The sequence below is a fragment of the Carassius auratus genome, chromosome 14 (genome assembly GCF_003368295.1).
Source record: "Carassius auratus strain Wakin chromosome 14, ASM336829v1, whole genome shotgun sequence".
NCBI lineage: Eukaryota > Metazoa > Chordata > Actinopteri > Cypriniformes > Cyprinidae > Carassius > Carassius auratus.
In genome coordinates this window covers 25687927-25704859 of record NC_039256.1, presented here as the reverse complement: position 1 = coordinate 25704859, position 16933 = coordinate 25687927, and the positions used below count along the sequence as shown (strand labels likewise).

The following is a 16933-nucleotide window of genomic DNA, read 5'->3' as shown; positions in this document are numbered from 1 at the left end:
AAATCACGTCTTGTGGGGTTTATGATAAAAACAGCAGCATTACTAACAGCAGCAAAGTCTAAACTGCAGCTGGTTATTGATATTACAGCAAATTAATTAATTTTAAGATATTTCTTCTGTAATTTAGAATCTCCCTTTCGTAAGCAAAACATTAAATCCAGTACATTTGCCAGTTATCCGCGTCTTTTATTTTGTAAAAAAAAATACATCTGAACTTCCTGTTTGTATTTGGAAGGCCAACGCTGGCTTCACGTCGCTACTGGACGCGGATTCAGAAAGACAGCAGCCGCTGCTCACCTTCAAACTAATCACAAATCCCACTTATGAGCTCGACTGAAAACCAGATAATATAAATGGACCAATTTCAGCTGAACGTTTCTTCATAAAGGTTTTGTTACAGCACTGTTAGATCTATATATTTATACAACAGTAGTGAGGTTGCTAACAGCTGATTGCTAGCTAGAGCTGGGGATCATAACTTCATAACAGCAGCATCATCAACAGCATCTCTCCTCACATTCTGCGATTATTGAACGGCTCAGGTCTTCTTCATCTGAGCCATGATGCCTCTAAACTACCAGTGTTAAAATCATGACATAGATCCTGCTAGCTTAGCCTGCTGTGAGTGCTACAGCCGGTTTGATGTAGAGTAATGTCCATTGTTTTGTTTTTTTTTACCTCACTGAGCTGTTAATTAGTTTTGGGTGTTTTGACAGCTGTGAAAATTATCGTGAATTATTTACATGTAATGTGAAAATGACCCCAACCCCCCTTTTCGTTTTAATTGATGTAGGAGTGAGTGATGATTGTTTGTTGATGCCCCAACCAAGAAGACCAGGACAAAGGGAGTGAGTTTATTGCCTTTCCTTGGTGGATATCTCACTGCCCTGGACATGATGGGCCCACGGCGCAAGGTCACCAGGACTCATAGTTTGGGGGGAGGAACATTAAGCTCGCTTGGACATGAGGAACCTAAAGACTATATCAATGAGCTCTCACATGAGGTGCTCTGTCACATATTCCGGTCAGTACAACATCCCACCACTAGTGTGTACAGTAGTCAGCAAATGTGTTCCCTGCGATTCTATTCTCAACTCAAGTGATTTTTGACAGAGCTTTCATAGGTTAACTCTAATTGCAATGGTTTATAGTTTACTTGAATTATGATGCATAAATCCATCTCCCGGCAGATATTTACCCATGCAGGACATAATGTGTATGGAGTGTCTGTCACGGAAACTGCGAGAGGCGGTGACTCTGTACTTGCGGGTGGTGAAGGTTGTGGACCTTTGTGCCAGCCGGTGGTGGGAGTACATGCCCTCAGGTAGATGACACACTTAATGCTCAAAAATTCAGTTTGTTTAGAACTAAACCTGGTATCAATGTGTAGTCAATATGTAAGACTTTTTTTCTGCCTAATGGCTTTGAGGTTGCCTGAATTTAAAATCAGATTAAGTAACATACTCATTCATTTGACATGCTTTCACATGCCTCTACCCTGCATTTTTGTGTATTGAAAGTTTTCAATACATTTTCTACACTGTACTACTCTCAGATGTATATAGTTTATTACTGAGTACTTTCATCTTAATTTACTTCTTACAATACTTTAATCTAGTGGAAGGTAATGGTTTATGCGGAGATATAGAATGCAAGGTGTCTAGTGGAAGATTTTTCTTTGATGGCAAAGCTAAATTTCAGCTTAGACTAGAAATAATTCAAATATGCTGATCAAGAAATGTTTCTCATTATTGTCATTGTTGGGAACTGTTATTATTTATTATAATAGTAATATTTTATGGAAATTGTGATTTGTATATTTATTTTTTTCAGGATTTTTTTTTAGGATAATTTGAAGAATAGAAAGTAAAAGAACAGCATTTATTTGAAATAAAAATGTTTTGTAACATTATAAATGTCTTTACTGTCACTTCTGATTAATTTAATGCATCATCGCTGAATAAAATGATTCACTTCATTAAAAAAATCTGACCCAAGATATGTGTTTGTGTGTGTGTGTATGTATATATATATATATATATATATATATATATATATATATATATATATATATATATATATATACATACTAGGGGTGTAACGGTTCACAAAATTCACGGTTCGATACGATACACTGATGTCACGGTTCGGTTCGGTTCGGTTCGATACGTTTTAGATACAGCAAAATGTAAAAACATCTCAACTTTTCAGAATGCCGCAAGCGCACCGCGGGTCATGTGACAAGAACCAACCAATCAGCTTCATCCTTTCCCGTAACAACGTTGAGAGCTCAGCCAAGATGAAGGAACAGCTGATCATAGTTGTATATGGATTGCAATTTTGAAATAAATTCAGTAGCAGAGCTACTGCAAGCGATTTTTAGAGCTGCAAATCCATTTATCCTTCGCTGAAATTTCATTTCAATGTCATTGTTGCTTAGCAAAGACAGACGCCTCAGGAGAAAGACGCGCTTAGCGTTTTCCATGCGTTTTTAGGCACGACATGTGAACGGCCCCTAAGGCGCTCGCTCACTCAGCACGCGCTGAAGGCTCGTTGCAAAATGTCTAATGCATTTAACAGACCAGAAATATAAGATCCTAAAATAACCAACAGGTCTGGTGTTTGGGTTGGATTCCCTGTAAGCTATAGTGTCTAAATGCTGCAGGGATAGTTTGCTGCGTGCATGTTTCTCCTTTTTTTCGTCTTTTCCCAGATAGTACTGACGCATATATCCCAGATATTCCCGCTGTTTTTTTTTTTTTTTTTTTTTTGTAATCCCGCTGGTGTACCCTGTCATGTTGCAGATGCGACATACCGTTGTTTATTTATCCACCACTCTCTTGCCATCACCATTATAGCTTAAAGGGAATCCAAAGTGCACCCAAACACCAGACCTGTTGGTTATTGGAGGATCTTCTCATTTCTAGTCTGTTAAACGCATTGGCTATTTTGCAACGAGCCTTCAGCGTGTACTGAGTGAACGAGCGCCTGCTGAGTAGCCTAACATAAACATATAAGATGGTGTTTTTTTCTTCTTCGGGAGTGTCAGGGGCGTTGCCTGTTACGTTGTTTGGGTTATTGGGCTACCTTGTTGAGCGCATATCATTATATTTCTTTCTCTCTCTTTTTTTTTTTTTTTTTCAAATATAATTAATTACTCCAACGAACCGTTCGGTATACATAATGCGTACCGCGTACCGAACCGAAAGCGTCGTACCGAACGGTTCAATACGAATACGCGTATCGTTACACCCCTAATACATACACACACACACACACACACAGTTGTAACTAGAGTTGTTTTACCAATTTTACTTGTTTATTACCTTTTACCAAAGCTGTTGATAGATATTGGCCAGTGCCAATGATTTATGGTGATCTCTGTAAACCTTTCTTGAAAGATACATTTGTTTTTAACAGTATTCCAAATCAGTGAAGCCCGAGAATACCAATCCTAAAGCCGTAGAACACTTAAAACACTTGTGTCCATTTTTATTAATTCAGTTGTTATTATTAATGTGTAACTCAGGTTTCACAGACTCCAGTTTCCTCATGCTAATGAAGAAGATGCCTGATTTGGAACAGCTGTATGGCCTTCATCCACGTTACCTAGAGAGAAGGAGGGTCCGAGGTTATGAGGCTTTTAGCATCCCTGGTGTTTTGGAGGCTCTACAGGCCTGTCCCAACCTTATAGTGAGTATATGATATATACAAGATCGTTGTCGTTTCAGTTTATAAAAATGCTTGTCAGTCTGTTTTCAGCTGTTGAAAATAAGAACAATATCTGCTCTGACAGGGTGTGGAGACATCGCATTTGGAGCTGGTGGAGGCGATATGGAACTACATGCCTCAGGTTCACATTCTAGGGAAGTTCAGGAACCGAAACGGGGCCTTTCCTATTCCCTCGGAGAACAAACTCACTATTCCAGCTGCAGCTAAAATCCAGACCCTCCATCTTGTCGGTGAGTTTTAGATTGCTTTCACTGTGCAAATAGTTTTCCACATCATCTAGATCATCTTTCCTATAGGTGTCAATGTGCCGGAGATCCCCTGTCTGTCCATGCTCAGGCATCTGTACCTGAAATGGGTTCGCCTCACTAAGCCTCAGCCCTTCAAAGACTTTCTTTGTGTGAATCTGCGGACGTTCGTCATGAGAAACTGTGCCGGTCCCACTAATTCTCTCAAGTATGTGCCTCTTGTCACCGGTCTGGCCTCTGCCCGCAACCTAGAGCAGCTGGAGCTGGTGAGGGTGCCCTTTTTAGGGGGACTGATTCAGCATGTTGTGGAGGATAGCTGGAGGTCAGGTAAGATGAACATTTTGCTAGCTCCTTATAAGCTGCTGAGCGATATATTATAGTATTGTAAAACAAGTTTTTCTTGCAATAACTATTTCTCGTTCACTATGTGAATGCAATAATTGCATATTTTGAGCAAGAATAATAAATTTGGCATATTGATAAATAATTCTCTTCTAGGAGGATTTCGTAATTTGCACACAATTGTATTTGGTGCCTGTAAAAATGCACTTGAAGTGGATATGGGCTACCTCATCATTACTGCTGCTCGCAGGTAAATCTGTGTTTTAACATTTAACGAACACAGTTACAGTATTTTCCGGACTATAAGTCACACTTTTTTCATAGTTTGGCTGGTCCTGCGACTTATAGTTAGGTGCGACTTATTTATCAAAATTAATTTGACATGAACCAAGAGAAATGAACCAAGAGAAAACATTACCTTCTCCAGCCACGAGATGGCGCTCTGTGCTGCTCTGTGCTCCTCTAGTCTACCACTGAAGACATAGATCGCGGCTGTAGACGGTAATGTTTTCTCTCGGTTCTTGGTTCTATAAGTTCTATAAGTGCGACTTATAGTCCAGTGCGACTTATATATGTCTTTTTTCCTCGTCATGATGTATTTTTGGACTGATGCGACTTATATTCTGGTGCGACTTATAGTCCAAAAAATACGATAACTTATCCTGATTCATATATAGCTGTTGACAGAATTATCTCTGGTTGTCCAGATTGCATGAAGTTCGAATCCAGCCTTCCTTAACCAAAGATGGGGTGTTCTCCGCATTGAAGATGGCTGAACTGGAGTTCCCCCAGTTTGAGACTTTGCACCTTGGATATGTAGATGAATTTCTGTTGCAGTGTAAGTAAATATCTGTCATTACCGTCATCTCGTTCCAAACCTTTTGTTCATCTTTAAAAGATTTTTTTTTTATGAAACCTGAGAGATTTCTGTTCCTTTACCTGATATCCAAGCAAGTTTGAGCGTGTGTTTACCATATTTAGTGTTTGTCTCTTCAGAAGACTTGGATAAAACTGATTCATATGGATTCGTTTTATGATGTCAAGTTTTTGGTTGAACAGACTTTTAATGGAGGAACGTGTATCTTGTAAATCTTAATTTGTGTTTCAAAGATTAATGACATTCTTATGCATTTGGAACAACATTGAGGTGAGCACATTTTAAGGGGTGAACTAACCCTTGATGTATATAAATAGTAATAAAATCAAATGCAATAAAACATGTTTTACACAGGTAACATGAGCCATGCTGAGTTAGTCAAATACGGTCTTGCTGATGTAATTGAGAATCCTGGAATCATCACAGACATCGGAATGAAGGCTGTTAATGAGGTGTTTACCGCCATCAAGTATCTGGTTATTTATAACTGTCCACATCTTCACAATCCACACAACTGGATCACAGGTAATGGATCCATCCTCATTTATTTATGTATTTCCTGACTTTAAGATGCTTTTTTTTTTAACCGTACCATTTCTATCGTAATTATCTGGAAACCTGAAAGTTGATTGTATGCATTTTTTTAGTATTGGTTTTTAAATCTGACAAATTAGCTGCTCTTTGTTATAGACCACTCCCGCTGGAGTCGCTTGGTGGACCTCACTCTAGTGCGCTGTCATGCTATCAAGCTGGAGTCATTCAGTCAGTTCATTGAGATGCTCCCCAGCCTGGAATTCATCTCTCTGGACCAGATGTTTCGTGAACCTCCCAAGGTGAGCTGTTGTCCCATAAAAACAGAGTTAATGGAGTGATATTCATTCATTACCTTGACACCATCACTTAGATATCTTTACCATTTGAAGTAAGCAGACAGATCAATGTCATTCCATGTACTTTAATTACAAAATCTGTACTTTTAAACAGTAAAGAAGTCACAATATAAATGAAAATGATATATACTATAGGAGATGAAATGTTATGAGGCATGCTAACTTTATTTGTTCACCGCAGGGCTGTGCCCGCGTGGGACTCAGTGCAGGCACGGGTATCGGAGTTTCGTCTGCCCTGGTCAGCAATCAGAATTCCAACAATGATAATGATAACAATAACAACAACAATCACCAGAACAATAACAATGCAAACATTCCACCAAATAACAACGACGACCGGAATGAAGATGTGCCTCAGCAACACCCCCGTGGCCCAGAGGGTATATATATGTTACCATTCAAATGTTTTTTTGACAGAAATATATATTTTTATTCAGTGAATTCGAACAATGAATCATGATTAATTGCATCCAAAAAAAAAAAAAATTTGTTTAATAATATACATGTGTGTACTGTTTATATTTTGTATATATAAATACAAACACATACAGTATATATTTACGTGTATATATTAATATTCATATAATTTATATATTTTATATATATTTTATATATATATATATATATATATATATATATATATATATATATATATATATATATATATATATATATATATATATATATATATATATATATATATATATATATATATATATATATATATATATATATATATAAGCATAACCTAATTATCTTATATTATATATACATATTAAATATATACAGTACAAGCATATACACATTATGTAAACGCAAAAAGGATTTATTATTTTATTTTGGATGCATTTAATCGTTTGTCAGCACTAGCAAGGATGCATTAAATGGATCAAAAGTGACAGTAAAAAAGTCAGCTTTTACAGACTTTTTGAACAAATCAATGCCTCTTTGGTGCACACTAGATACTGCATTCAGGAAAATTTACCAAAATCTTACTTGTCTAGTGTTTGATGATTGTTTATTTGTTGAAAGCCTTGAATTTACTCTTATTCCTGTCTTCAATCAGAGATTCCTGACGTTGAGGGCATAGTGGCAGACAACATGGAGCCTGAGCCGGTTCTTGTGGCTACCAATCCAGAGGAAGAGACCCAGGGTTCCAGCCAAACAACTAATCCTTCACGTGAACAGGATGAAGAACAAGCAGGTCTTAAATAACCTAGCAAACAATGCAAACAGATGGGATACCTATGATTAAAAAATAACATTTGTGCTTTTTCTTTTATGATTTATTTCAGGGCCTAGTGGAGTTCAAACCTCAGTGAAGAAGCAGTCGGTGGTGGTGTCAGACTCGGACAGTGAGGATGAGTACTGTCCAATCAGGACACCAGCTGCCGCTCGCTCTCAAGGCCAGTACCCTGAGACAGAAGCCCAGGGGAAGAGCAGTACAGCTATGACTCCACATGGTAGTTCATAAATGTATATTATCAGTATACACTGTTCAATTTTTATCATGTCATTCATACAGTTTATCTGTATATGTAACTTAGGTGCCAAAACGTATATAATATTATTGGGGCCATATAAATTCAGAAAATTGTATCTGTTTGACTGCACTGACACTATTAGAAGAGAACAAACTTGATGGCTGACTTATGCTGATACACTTGTTGTGTTGTATTCTGAAAGGTAAAGGTAAAACTCCACTTCGTAGACGTGGACCACAACCTCAGGAGCTCAGCTCTGAAAAAGGCTGTCAGGTGACCAGTGAGCAGATCAAGGCTGACATGAAAGCAGCCACTGAGACGGCTGAGCGTGGGTCCAGAGACAGAAACAGTGGACCAGGGTCTGCTTCAGGCTATACTGCCGGCAGCTGTGTTTGCTCCATTCGCTGGAGGGAGGAATCGGCTAATCAGGACGACCAGGGTGGGGCGGATAGAGGGGAGGATGACCTGGAGAGGACTCGCTGCACGTGCAGCAGGTCTCGTCCCGGCTCAGGAAACAGAACTCGTGGTGGCCATGGCCTGCCAGCAGGGGGCGACAGCCATAGATCAGAACATCACAGCCCAGAGCAGAGGGCAGGAGATGAGATGGAGGACAGGCACTCCAACGCTCCACCCAGGACTCAGGGCTCTTCTGAGGGGCACTGTGAAAGGACTGCAGGCCACCAGCTAGGATCATCACACAGAAGCACTACAGATGAGTGTCCCAGGAGACCGGTCACTCGTGCCTGCAGCAGACTTTCCTCTGTGCCCCTGGTGTGTGAGTCAGGTAAGGCGAGAGCAGAGGTTCCTCACAGTGGGATGTCAGAGAGTCAACTGAAAAATGGAAAAAAGGCACAGTTGGGTAGAAACTGACCCTCGTGGCGTGCCGTTTGTGCATGGCATAAAAGCAGATGGCGGAATGCTGGAGGTCTGAATTGCTTCACTGTTAAACTATATTGGCAGTTATATTGCAGTATGTTTCCTTGTGTTCATGACATCTAGAAAAAGCAGAACACTTATTTTGATTCCTAATGAACCTACAGTGCTAAAAAGAATAGTGCACTTAGGAAATTATACTTTTTCTGATAAAAGAATGCATGCATAAAGACACTGACGGTGTAGAATGTCTTATATGTGTAGGTTCATTTATTTCAGGAATATTTTTTTTACTCTTTCAGTGTTGCATTTTGAGTATAAGTATAATAGATACCTTTATAACATACTGAATATTTATTGCATTACATACTTGTAATGCTTTCACTGTATACTACCATTCAAACATTTGGGGTTGGTTAGATATTTACTTACTTATTTATGTTTTTTAAGTTCTTTTGTGGGACAGTGATGCATTTTTTCATGATTCAATTACTAAAAAGGAAAAAACTGCATTTATTTAAAATAGATATCTTTTGTAACATCATAAGTCTTTACTGTCAGTTGATATATTTGATCTGTCCTCACTGATTACACTTTCTTACTGACCCCCAAGTTTTGAATGGAGGTGTATTAACAAATGCATATACTTTTATAATTACATTCAAATTTTACGTGGAAAAAATATTTCACCAAAAATGAAAAATTCTAACATTATTTATCCACCAGCTTCAAAAAGGGCTCAACAGCACCATAAAAGTTGTTCACCAGGCTCATAAAACAGACTGAAATCAATGTTGATGAGCACTGGGAATCTTGACATCCCTCTCAGTATTTTGTTGCGTTTATGTGAGCAAAGTAGCTATGTTCGATTTAAATGGAGACATTTTTTAAAGCAAATCTTTGGCTGATCCATGGAAAATTGCATTCATAGAAATCCTTTGAGACTAAAATGACACAAGGTCCGTGGTATGTTACCTTTTTTTCTCCTATGACAGTAGTATAGTTGAGATGAGATTTAACAAAGATGAATTGGACAGTCAGAAAAACTTCCATTTAATTTCACACTACCTTTTGGTATATCCAGAACTACCCAAAGCAAAGCCTCGGGTTGTAGTGAAGAGGAAACGGATGGCAGACAAGTCCACCAGCACCAGTGATCCTGTGACTGAAGATGACCATGTGCAGGTGGGGTCATGATCTTGTTTCAACTAAATGCTTCTTCAATGCACTTTCTTAATGAATTATCTTTCACATCATACAGGTGCTCAGCCTTAAATCTAAAAACTTGGTAGGAATCACACTTACAAACTGTGGAATCACTGACCTGGTCCTCAAGGAGTGCCCCAAAATGATGTTTGTCCATGGTGAGTTCATAGCAGAACATGATGACTTTGAAATAGGAGTCAAACTGTATCAGATCTTAAGGTGGAATTTGATTCTTTCTTCCCCAAGCAACACGCTGTAGGGTGCTGAAGCACTTGGTGGTAGAAAGTGCCCCCATAGTAAACCGCTTTGATTACGCACAATGTAAGAAGTTGGACATGGAGCAGGTGCTTGACCAGATCTTACGGATGCCACCGGAGAGAAACCGCATCATCTACATGAGGCCTATGCAGCAGGTCAGTGCTATTCTGAATATTGTGTTGACGTAAGACTTCCAGTTTTCATATCTGATGAAACTCATGAATATACAATATTTTGATTGCATAAGTGCAACATTCAAAAAAGTATAGAAATGCTTTTCAATAGAAATGTGTTTATAAATTCAGCTTATCTTCCCCCAGATTTACAGTATATTTAAAACATGGCCCAACAGCAAGAATGGCCCCGGGCCAGTGTGAGAAAGTTTGCTGACTGTTTTCTGCAATTTTAACAGCATTTTATGTTCATTGTTCAAGTGTAAATGTTTTTATGATTCACAAACTTATACATTTAGATTATTGAGATATATTGGATATTGTTATTAAATAGTTTTGAAAGAAATTAATACTTTTATTCAGAAATACTGCATTTAACTGTTCAGAAGTGTCAGGAAAGAACAATTAATTTTTAATTAAGTGCTGTGTGTTTGTGTGTGTGTGTGTGTGTATATATATATATATATATATATATATTAACACGTGCAACTATTTTCCAGCAAATGTGTATTTTGCATTTATAATTTCTTAAAATTTAGCCATTTAAATGGTATGAGGTATTTCTTTTCTACATCCAGATTGATTCTCTAGCTCTGGAGAAAAAGCTCTTCAGTGGTCCGTATCCATACCATATTGCTATTATCCATGAGTTCAGCAACCCACCCAATGTCAGGAACAAGGTGCGCGTACGTAGCTGGATGGACACCATTGCCAACATTAGCCAGTGAGTGGACTACATAACTCATAATACAGTACTCACAAAACAGCATCAGTAATAAGACTACTTACATTTTAACAGATTCTGATACACACCAAGAATAAAAGCATTGTATAGCATTGGTTTAGTGTCTTTATAATGCTGTAATATCTTTTTGTTGTTGTTGCATGTCTCATCACACTTAGATTCTGCAAAATTATGCCTGCTTTCCGAATGACTTGTCTGATTTCCATCCACCAGATGGCATTATTTTCTTATCATGGTAGACCCAAAAACTCACAAGCTGTGTTTTTATCCTTTCACAAGAGAACTCATCAAGTATGAATTCTTTCCGGAGGCCACACGGACGGAAGAGGATGTAAAGAAGTATCCCAGCTATCCCTGGGGGCGAGACATCTACACTTTAGAGGGTGAGAGGAAACAGATCAGGGTCCTTCGAGACTAACCCCAAGTTCCCCTCACTTCCTCTGGAAACACATTTATAGTATGTGTGAGAGCGAGGAGAGAGAAATTTACAGTTGCATTTACATTTCCCAAATCCCTTCCACAAACTTAGTCATCTTAATGGGTGAGAAAAGTTGCAGACTCCCATAATGTCGAAGCTGCTAATAAACATTTACAAGATCTGTTTCAGTTTTAAAGGAATAAAAAAGTAACGGCATTCAATCTTTCCCACACTCCCTGTGCTTTAGGAGTAGTAGATGGGGCGCCGTATTCGATGATCACAGATTTCCCGTGGCTTCGCTCGTTACGCACCGCAGAGCCCAACAGTTACGCCCGATACGACTTTGAGGATGATGAAAGTAGTAAGTAACACACTGTCCATCATGAAAGTTCAGGTGTTAATATTCACAGACAGGTGCATCATAACTATAGCACAACTTATATTTGGTAAACCAGTGTTGTTTTTGATTATACAATTACATGAATTATAGAACATAAGTTTGAGCTGGGTTAGATTGTTTAATGCTCTTTTGTGAAAATACCTTTTGTCTCTCTCGCTCCCTCTGAAATGTTCCTTTCTGTCAGCCACTATCTATGCGCCTCGGCGTAAGGGACAGCTCTCGGCTGACATCTGCATGGAGACCATCGGTGAGGAGATCTCAGAACGACGGCAGACACGTAGGGGGGTTTTCCAGCGTGTGGTGGTCGTCTTCATCCACTACTGCGACGTTCGGGGGGAACCGGTGGATGACGACTACATCTAGAAAAATCACTGCTCTGCCAGAGGGCCTGGTGATGCCGGAGAGGGCTCTTCAGCTCTCTGCCAGGCTCTGACCACCTCTGTCCAGGAACAGAGAAGCATCTTAGACGCAGCCTCAGTGTGGAATACAGAGGCATTTCCAGTTGCCTTTATCTCGAAGTTGACTTGAAACAGAGTGTGATTGCTTTCAATTAGCCATTGTCTTTTTGTGAGTTCATTCTAGACTAATGAACTAATGATGTCACCAGGCTCCTTTGCTGGTGTTCATTACTTGTCCTTCCAGGGAGTGCCAGCACACTTAGTGTAGAGAGGGGTGATGGTGTCAGCAGGAGTTTTTGTTGCTACAGTTGCACACATGGGGAAAGACATGCAGAGCCATGACAGGTGGCATATGAAATCACTTGTTTGGGTTTTGGTGGAGACAGAAATGTTGGTCTGGGTAGAATTATTTTTTGTTTTTTTGGCCACTTGGCATGATTTCACGGTGTGTTTGCACCGTTTCAGGCAATAACATAGTTCTCTCTCTCTCTCTCTTTTTTTTTTGCACATCATACATTTTGAGAGATCTTTGTTTTAACAAGTCAGATTTTATTTTTGTCTTTCTCTCACCTCTTCTCCAGAAGCTGGCCTGTGTGTTTTTTCACTATTAACGGTGCTGTGAGTGAAGAGATTAAATGTTTCTTGGCCCATGGAAGGAACGTGGCAGAATCAGTGAATAAGTGTAGCTCATTTTCCTTTTTGTGCTCTTCACAGAGCTATAGAATTGTGGAATAAAGAAAAGCTGAGAGTATTTTATGCACAAAAGGTATTTTTTTCTTTTTTTAATAGACTTTTCCCCTTAGTTAAACCCACTTTTTATGAAACTCCAGTAGAATAGTTTTAAATCAGAAGCACAGTGGCTAAAGTTGCCAGACATATCCCTTATTCATCTTCAGATGACTTGACACACATACTCTTTTCGTCACAAACTCGCTCTTTTTATATGGCATCTTCAGAAATGGCCCTGTGCCGTTAACTTGCATTATAACCTACAACAGAGTCAGCATTACTGTTTCTGGATGATTTTGTTTCTCCTCCTTGACTATTCCTTCACATAATTGCATTACTCAAATAATTTTAAATACACACTGTGTCTTAAGTGCCTGCTTGGTGCACAATAGAGTTCACCAACTGGTGTTTGTTGTGAATGGTAAAGAAAGAGGATTGAGAGTCTAGGACCTGTAAATGCATGAAACCCCCGTCTTGCTGCTCTACTTGTGCTTTTCTAGGTGACCCCCTCTCTCATGTTTAAAAGCCAAGAAACTGGATGGATTGAATCTGCACCCATGCTCTACAGAAACTTGTGTACAAAGTTTGTGTACAGATGTTCTGTATTTAAACGATTTGTTTTATATGTTTATATAAAAGAATAAATATTTCACCAAGACATTCTGTCATTGTTTTTCTCAGTTTTTGTGTATATACAGTATATAATTAATCTTGGTATAAGTACACACTACTTCGACCATATATAATGTTCTGTTTATTATAAGCGTGCATTGCAGTTATGCTGTCTGGAGCTTTAAATGTTTGAGCTTTTAAAATGTGTCATTGTTTTTATCATTCATTAGATATAAATAATCACTCTGAAACTGATTCCAATCATTTTCCTCTTTGTCCTTATAGGTCTGAGAAATGATAAAAACACTGATAGCAATCAGAATCCACCCAATGCTAAAGCTTTTGAGCAATTAAAATGGTAGGTGACATAACTTTTTCTATTGTATCTTTTTATTTATAACAAAAAAATATATATAACCCTTTTAACACTAGCTGTCTATTCTATTTCTATTCTATCTACTTATAATTTATTAAAAACCCTTGCTACATCACAGCATTAGTATATTGTTGCTCTTTTGTTTTTTGTGATTGCTGTTATCACTTTGGATAAAAGCATCTGCTAAATGGTTAAATGTAAATGTAGGATAAATGTTACAGATGTAGTGAATCATTCACTCGGTCGATTTGTTAAAAAATGCAGATAAATGATTCATTGCTGCATGTGTCTAATTATGTGAGCAAAGTAGAAGTCAGTTTCTCAATTAGTCTGTATTTATAGTATAACAGCCCCACATGCCTTCAGTACATGAAACGTGCATGTAAAACCATTTCCATACTCCGACACGGGCTGCATTCAGGAACCCACAGGGCAAAACAGGGGAGCTTGTCTACACACTTCGCTGTTGTAAATGACCCATTCTGGATTTAGTCCTGTCACGTTATTCACAATGTGTCACTGACACCGCAAAGGTGTTTAATGTTTCAGGTCATTTTTCACTTAACACTGTATAAGCAGGAAGAGGAGAGATTTGTGGTTCGAGCAGAACCCCTCCTGTCCTCAGTTCCTGTCTGACGGGGCTGGCCAAACCTGCAACATTTCCAAATGAAATCCAAATCAATCTCAGTGGTGAAACAGACTTTTTCCTTGTAGGACACATGTTAATCGGTTTCGGCTGTCTTGAGCCAAACACGTGAAGAAGTAAACACAAGCGTCTGGTTAGTTTTGATGTTTTCTTCTTTATAGAGAAACTGATTTTATATAATGCATAAACCTTCCACCGATCCACCATGACATCTTAGATAATATTTCTCTTTTTTGTTATTATAGAGTATATATATTTCCTATATAATCCATCATTTTTATTTTGATCGTCTCTCTAAAAGCTTAATAGGGTTAACAGTAGTTAAACTGTCAAGCACAGTCTTGTACCTTTGTCTTTTTGCACTTTTTGCTTCAAATCAAAGTAAGCAGTATTGCGATTAACCTCATAGGTAAGACTTTTAAAATCCCTGTGGAATAAAAAATTATAATAATATGAAGAATATTTCCAGAACCAGAAATTGTGGTTAAAGAACACTATGGGGCACATTGCAAAATCATCAGGTCAGTCATCTTATGATACAACCTAGAACTTCTTATTTGCATATATCTAAATCTTAAAATATTTTGTTTTTACATAAAAAATCATTGGCTATAAATCCATTTAAATTTATAAAACTCCATTTAAAGTTTTTTTATTTTTATTTTAATTTTTATCTTGGTTAATTTTTTGTCTGGAAACACACTTTTACTTTTGTCAGCTAGCGCTTTGAATTGTCTCCTGTTGTTGTTCACAGTTCATGTAAACATAATTTCCTCTCTTCGAGGCTCTCCGGAGCCACTTACTCTGCTCTATTATGTTGTTAGAAAAATAATCCTGCTTCAGACAAGAGAGTCCTTTTTAAACTCTGCATACATCGATCATCTTTGCATGGATTGACTGCATGAATCAATACAGTCAGGTTGCAGCTGGTCTCACTGAGTTTAATTTCCTGATGGAGTTTTTCCTCCTTTGTCCCATTCCAGCTAATTAAACTCCCAAGGAGATTTTTTTTTCCACCAGCATTATTTGTTTTCCAGCCCCTAACATTCCTTCTCCTTCCTCGGTTAAGGGCAAAAGATGCAAGTGGTTGGTGACGTAATGCGTTCTCAAAGGGAGGACAAACATCTTAGGGGTTAATGCACCATGTTGAAATGTTAAGAGTCAAAGCCTTATAAAGAGAAAAAACTCCTCCAAGCTGAAAGCTTTATCATCTTTAGAGCGTTTGCAGATAGTTTTCAGAGAGTGTGGCTAAGCTAGTCTTTATGTAAATAAAGGCCAGTCATGAATGTATAGTGGAATAAAAGTCAGACCACAGTAATTAGCTGTCATTTTCATTTAAATCAGGAAATGCAGGAATTTTGAGTTGTTTAAAATAAATAAAAGTAATGACGTAAAATTAAGATTTTTAACCTTTGGGTTCTGTTAGGGCCTGAGACATCCCAAGGCTTTTTAATAGCTAAAAAAAGAAAAAAAATTAAATATGCTGATTGTGATTAACTTTTCATAATCTCCAACTGCTTATAAACAATATTTCGATTTGATAATGTGCTTTACATAACCTCCGTAAAAAAATCCTCTAGACCTCTAAAACCTTTCAAACTTGATGCAATTAATTTCTAGATACTAAGGTTATCTGACTAGTGTACACTCAAAAATCTCATTTTAATACATATTACTGGTACATTTAATACATATAATTAACAGTTTATAGGGAGGAGACTGCAAGTAAAATATTTGTATGATTTCTTTAAATATTTTACTTATAGTAATAGGTAATATATATATATATATATATATATATATATATATATATATATATATATAATTTTTTTTTTTTTTTTTTTTTTTTTTTTATTCATTTCCAGTAAATCATGAACCTCTGGAATTTTTTTTATTTTTTTTTTAATGGTCGTTAACACTTCTGTTGTACATTTGTCAGTTGCATTAAAATGATATGGGGAAGGTATTACATTTATTTATATTCATCTAAAATTAACTTCCTTTTCTCATTATATTCATAAAATTAATTAAATTGTATAAAAAACAATCTGTTATTAATTACTCACCCTCATGTCGTTATAAACCTGTAAGGTCTTTGTTCATCATTTTAACACAAATTAAGATATTAAGATATTTTTTTATGAAATCCAAATGCTTTCTGACCCTGCACAGCAATGGATAACGGAAAGGTAGTAAGGACATCATTGAAATGTGACATCAGTGGTTCACCCTGATGTTATGAAGCTGCAAGAATACTTTTTGTGCACAAAGATACATTTTATTCAACAATTTCTTCTCTTCCATGTCAGTGTTTGATGCATGTTCACAAAACGTATTCTCATAGCTTCATAATATTGTGGTTTAACCACTTAATTTAATGATTTCCTAACTATCTATGGCTTGAACGTGGCAGTTCCATTGCTGTCTAAGCAGGGTCAGAAAGTCAAAAATATCTTAAGTTGTGTTCCAATGATGAACGAATGTCTTTCAGCTTTGGGACAACATGAATGTGAGTAATTAATGACAGAA

The 16933-nt window shown here is 37.5% G+C and overlaps 1 protein-coding gene across 4 annotated transcripts; it reads left to right on the top strand.

The window, feature by feature from the left end:
- The first annotated feature begins 230 nt into the window (after positions 1-230).
- Positions 231-13430, top strand: LOC113114137 (F-box only protein 38-like). 4 transcript variants are annotated; one of them, XM_026280917.1, is made up of 22 exons: positions 231-621; positions 794-1024; positions 1191-1324; positions 3530-3693; positions 3797-3962; positions 4029-4304; positions 4476-4569; positions 5027-5157; positions 5551-5721; positions 5887-6029; positions 6268-6466; positions 7153-7290; positions 7382-7549; positions 7773-8176; positions 8213-8354; positions 9528-9628; positions 9705-9807; positions 9896-10062; positions 10659-10804; positions 11105-11208; positions 11491-11604; positions 11828-13430. In XM_026280917.1, the coding sequence occupies exons 2-22, from the start codon at positions 894-896 to the stop codon at positions 12004-12006; spliced, it is 3375 nt and encodes a 1124-aa protein (XP_026136702.1). In that variant the 5' UTR covers positions 231-621; positions 794-893; the 3' UTR covers positions 12007-13430. The 4 variants fall into 4 exon arrangements, with proteins under 4 accessions (XP_026136702.1, XP_026136700.1, XP_026136699.1 ...); XM_026280915.1 differs by having other exon boundaries at positions 231-388; positions 7773-8354; XM_026280914.1 differs by having other exon boundaries at positions 7773-8354.
- Positions 13431-16933: the final 3503 nt, after the last annotated feature.

What these genes read in the sequence shown, in the direction of transcription:
- LOC113114137 (XM_026280915.1), top strand. Translation starts at nt 894, where the DNA reads ATGATGGGCCCACGGCGCAAGGTCACCAGGACTCATAGTTTGGGGGGA. An exon ending in CTGAAGATGACCATGTGCAG is followed by an intron (nt 9,629 to 9,704) that starts GTGGGGTCATGA and finishes CACATCATACAG; the next exon opens with GTGCTCAGCCTTAAATCTAA. An exon ending in CTTTGAGGATGATGAAAGTA is followed by an intron (nt 11,605 to 11,827) that starts GTAAGTAACACA and finishes CCTTTCTGTCAG; the next exon opens with CCACTATCTATGCGCCTCGG.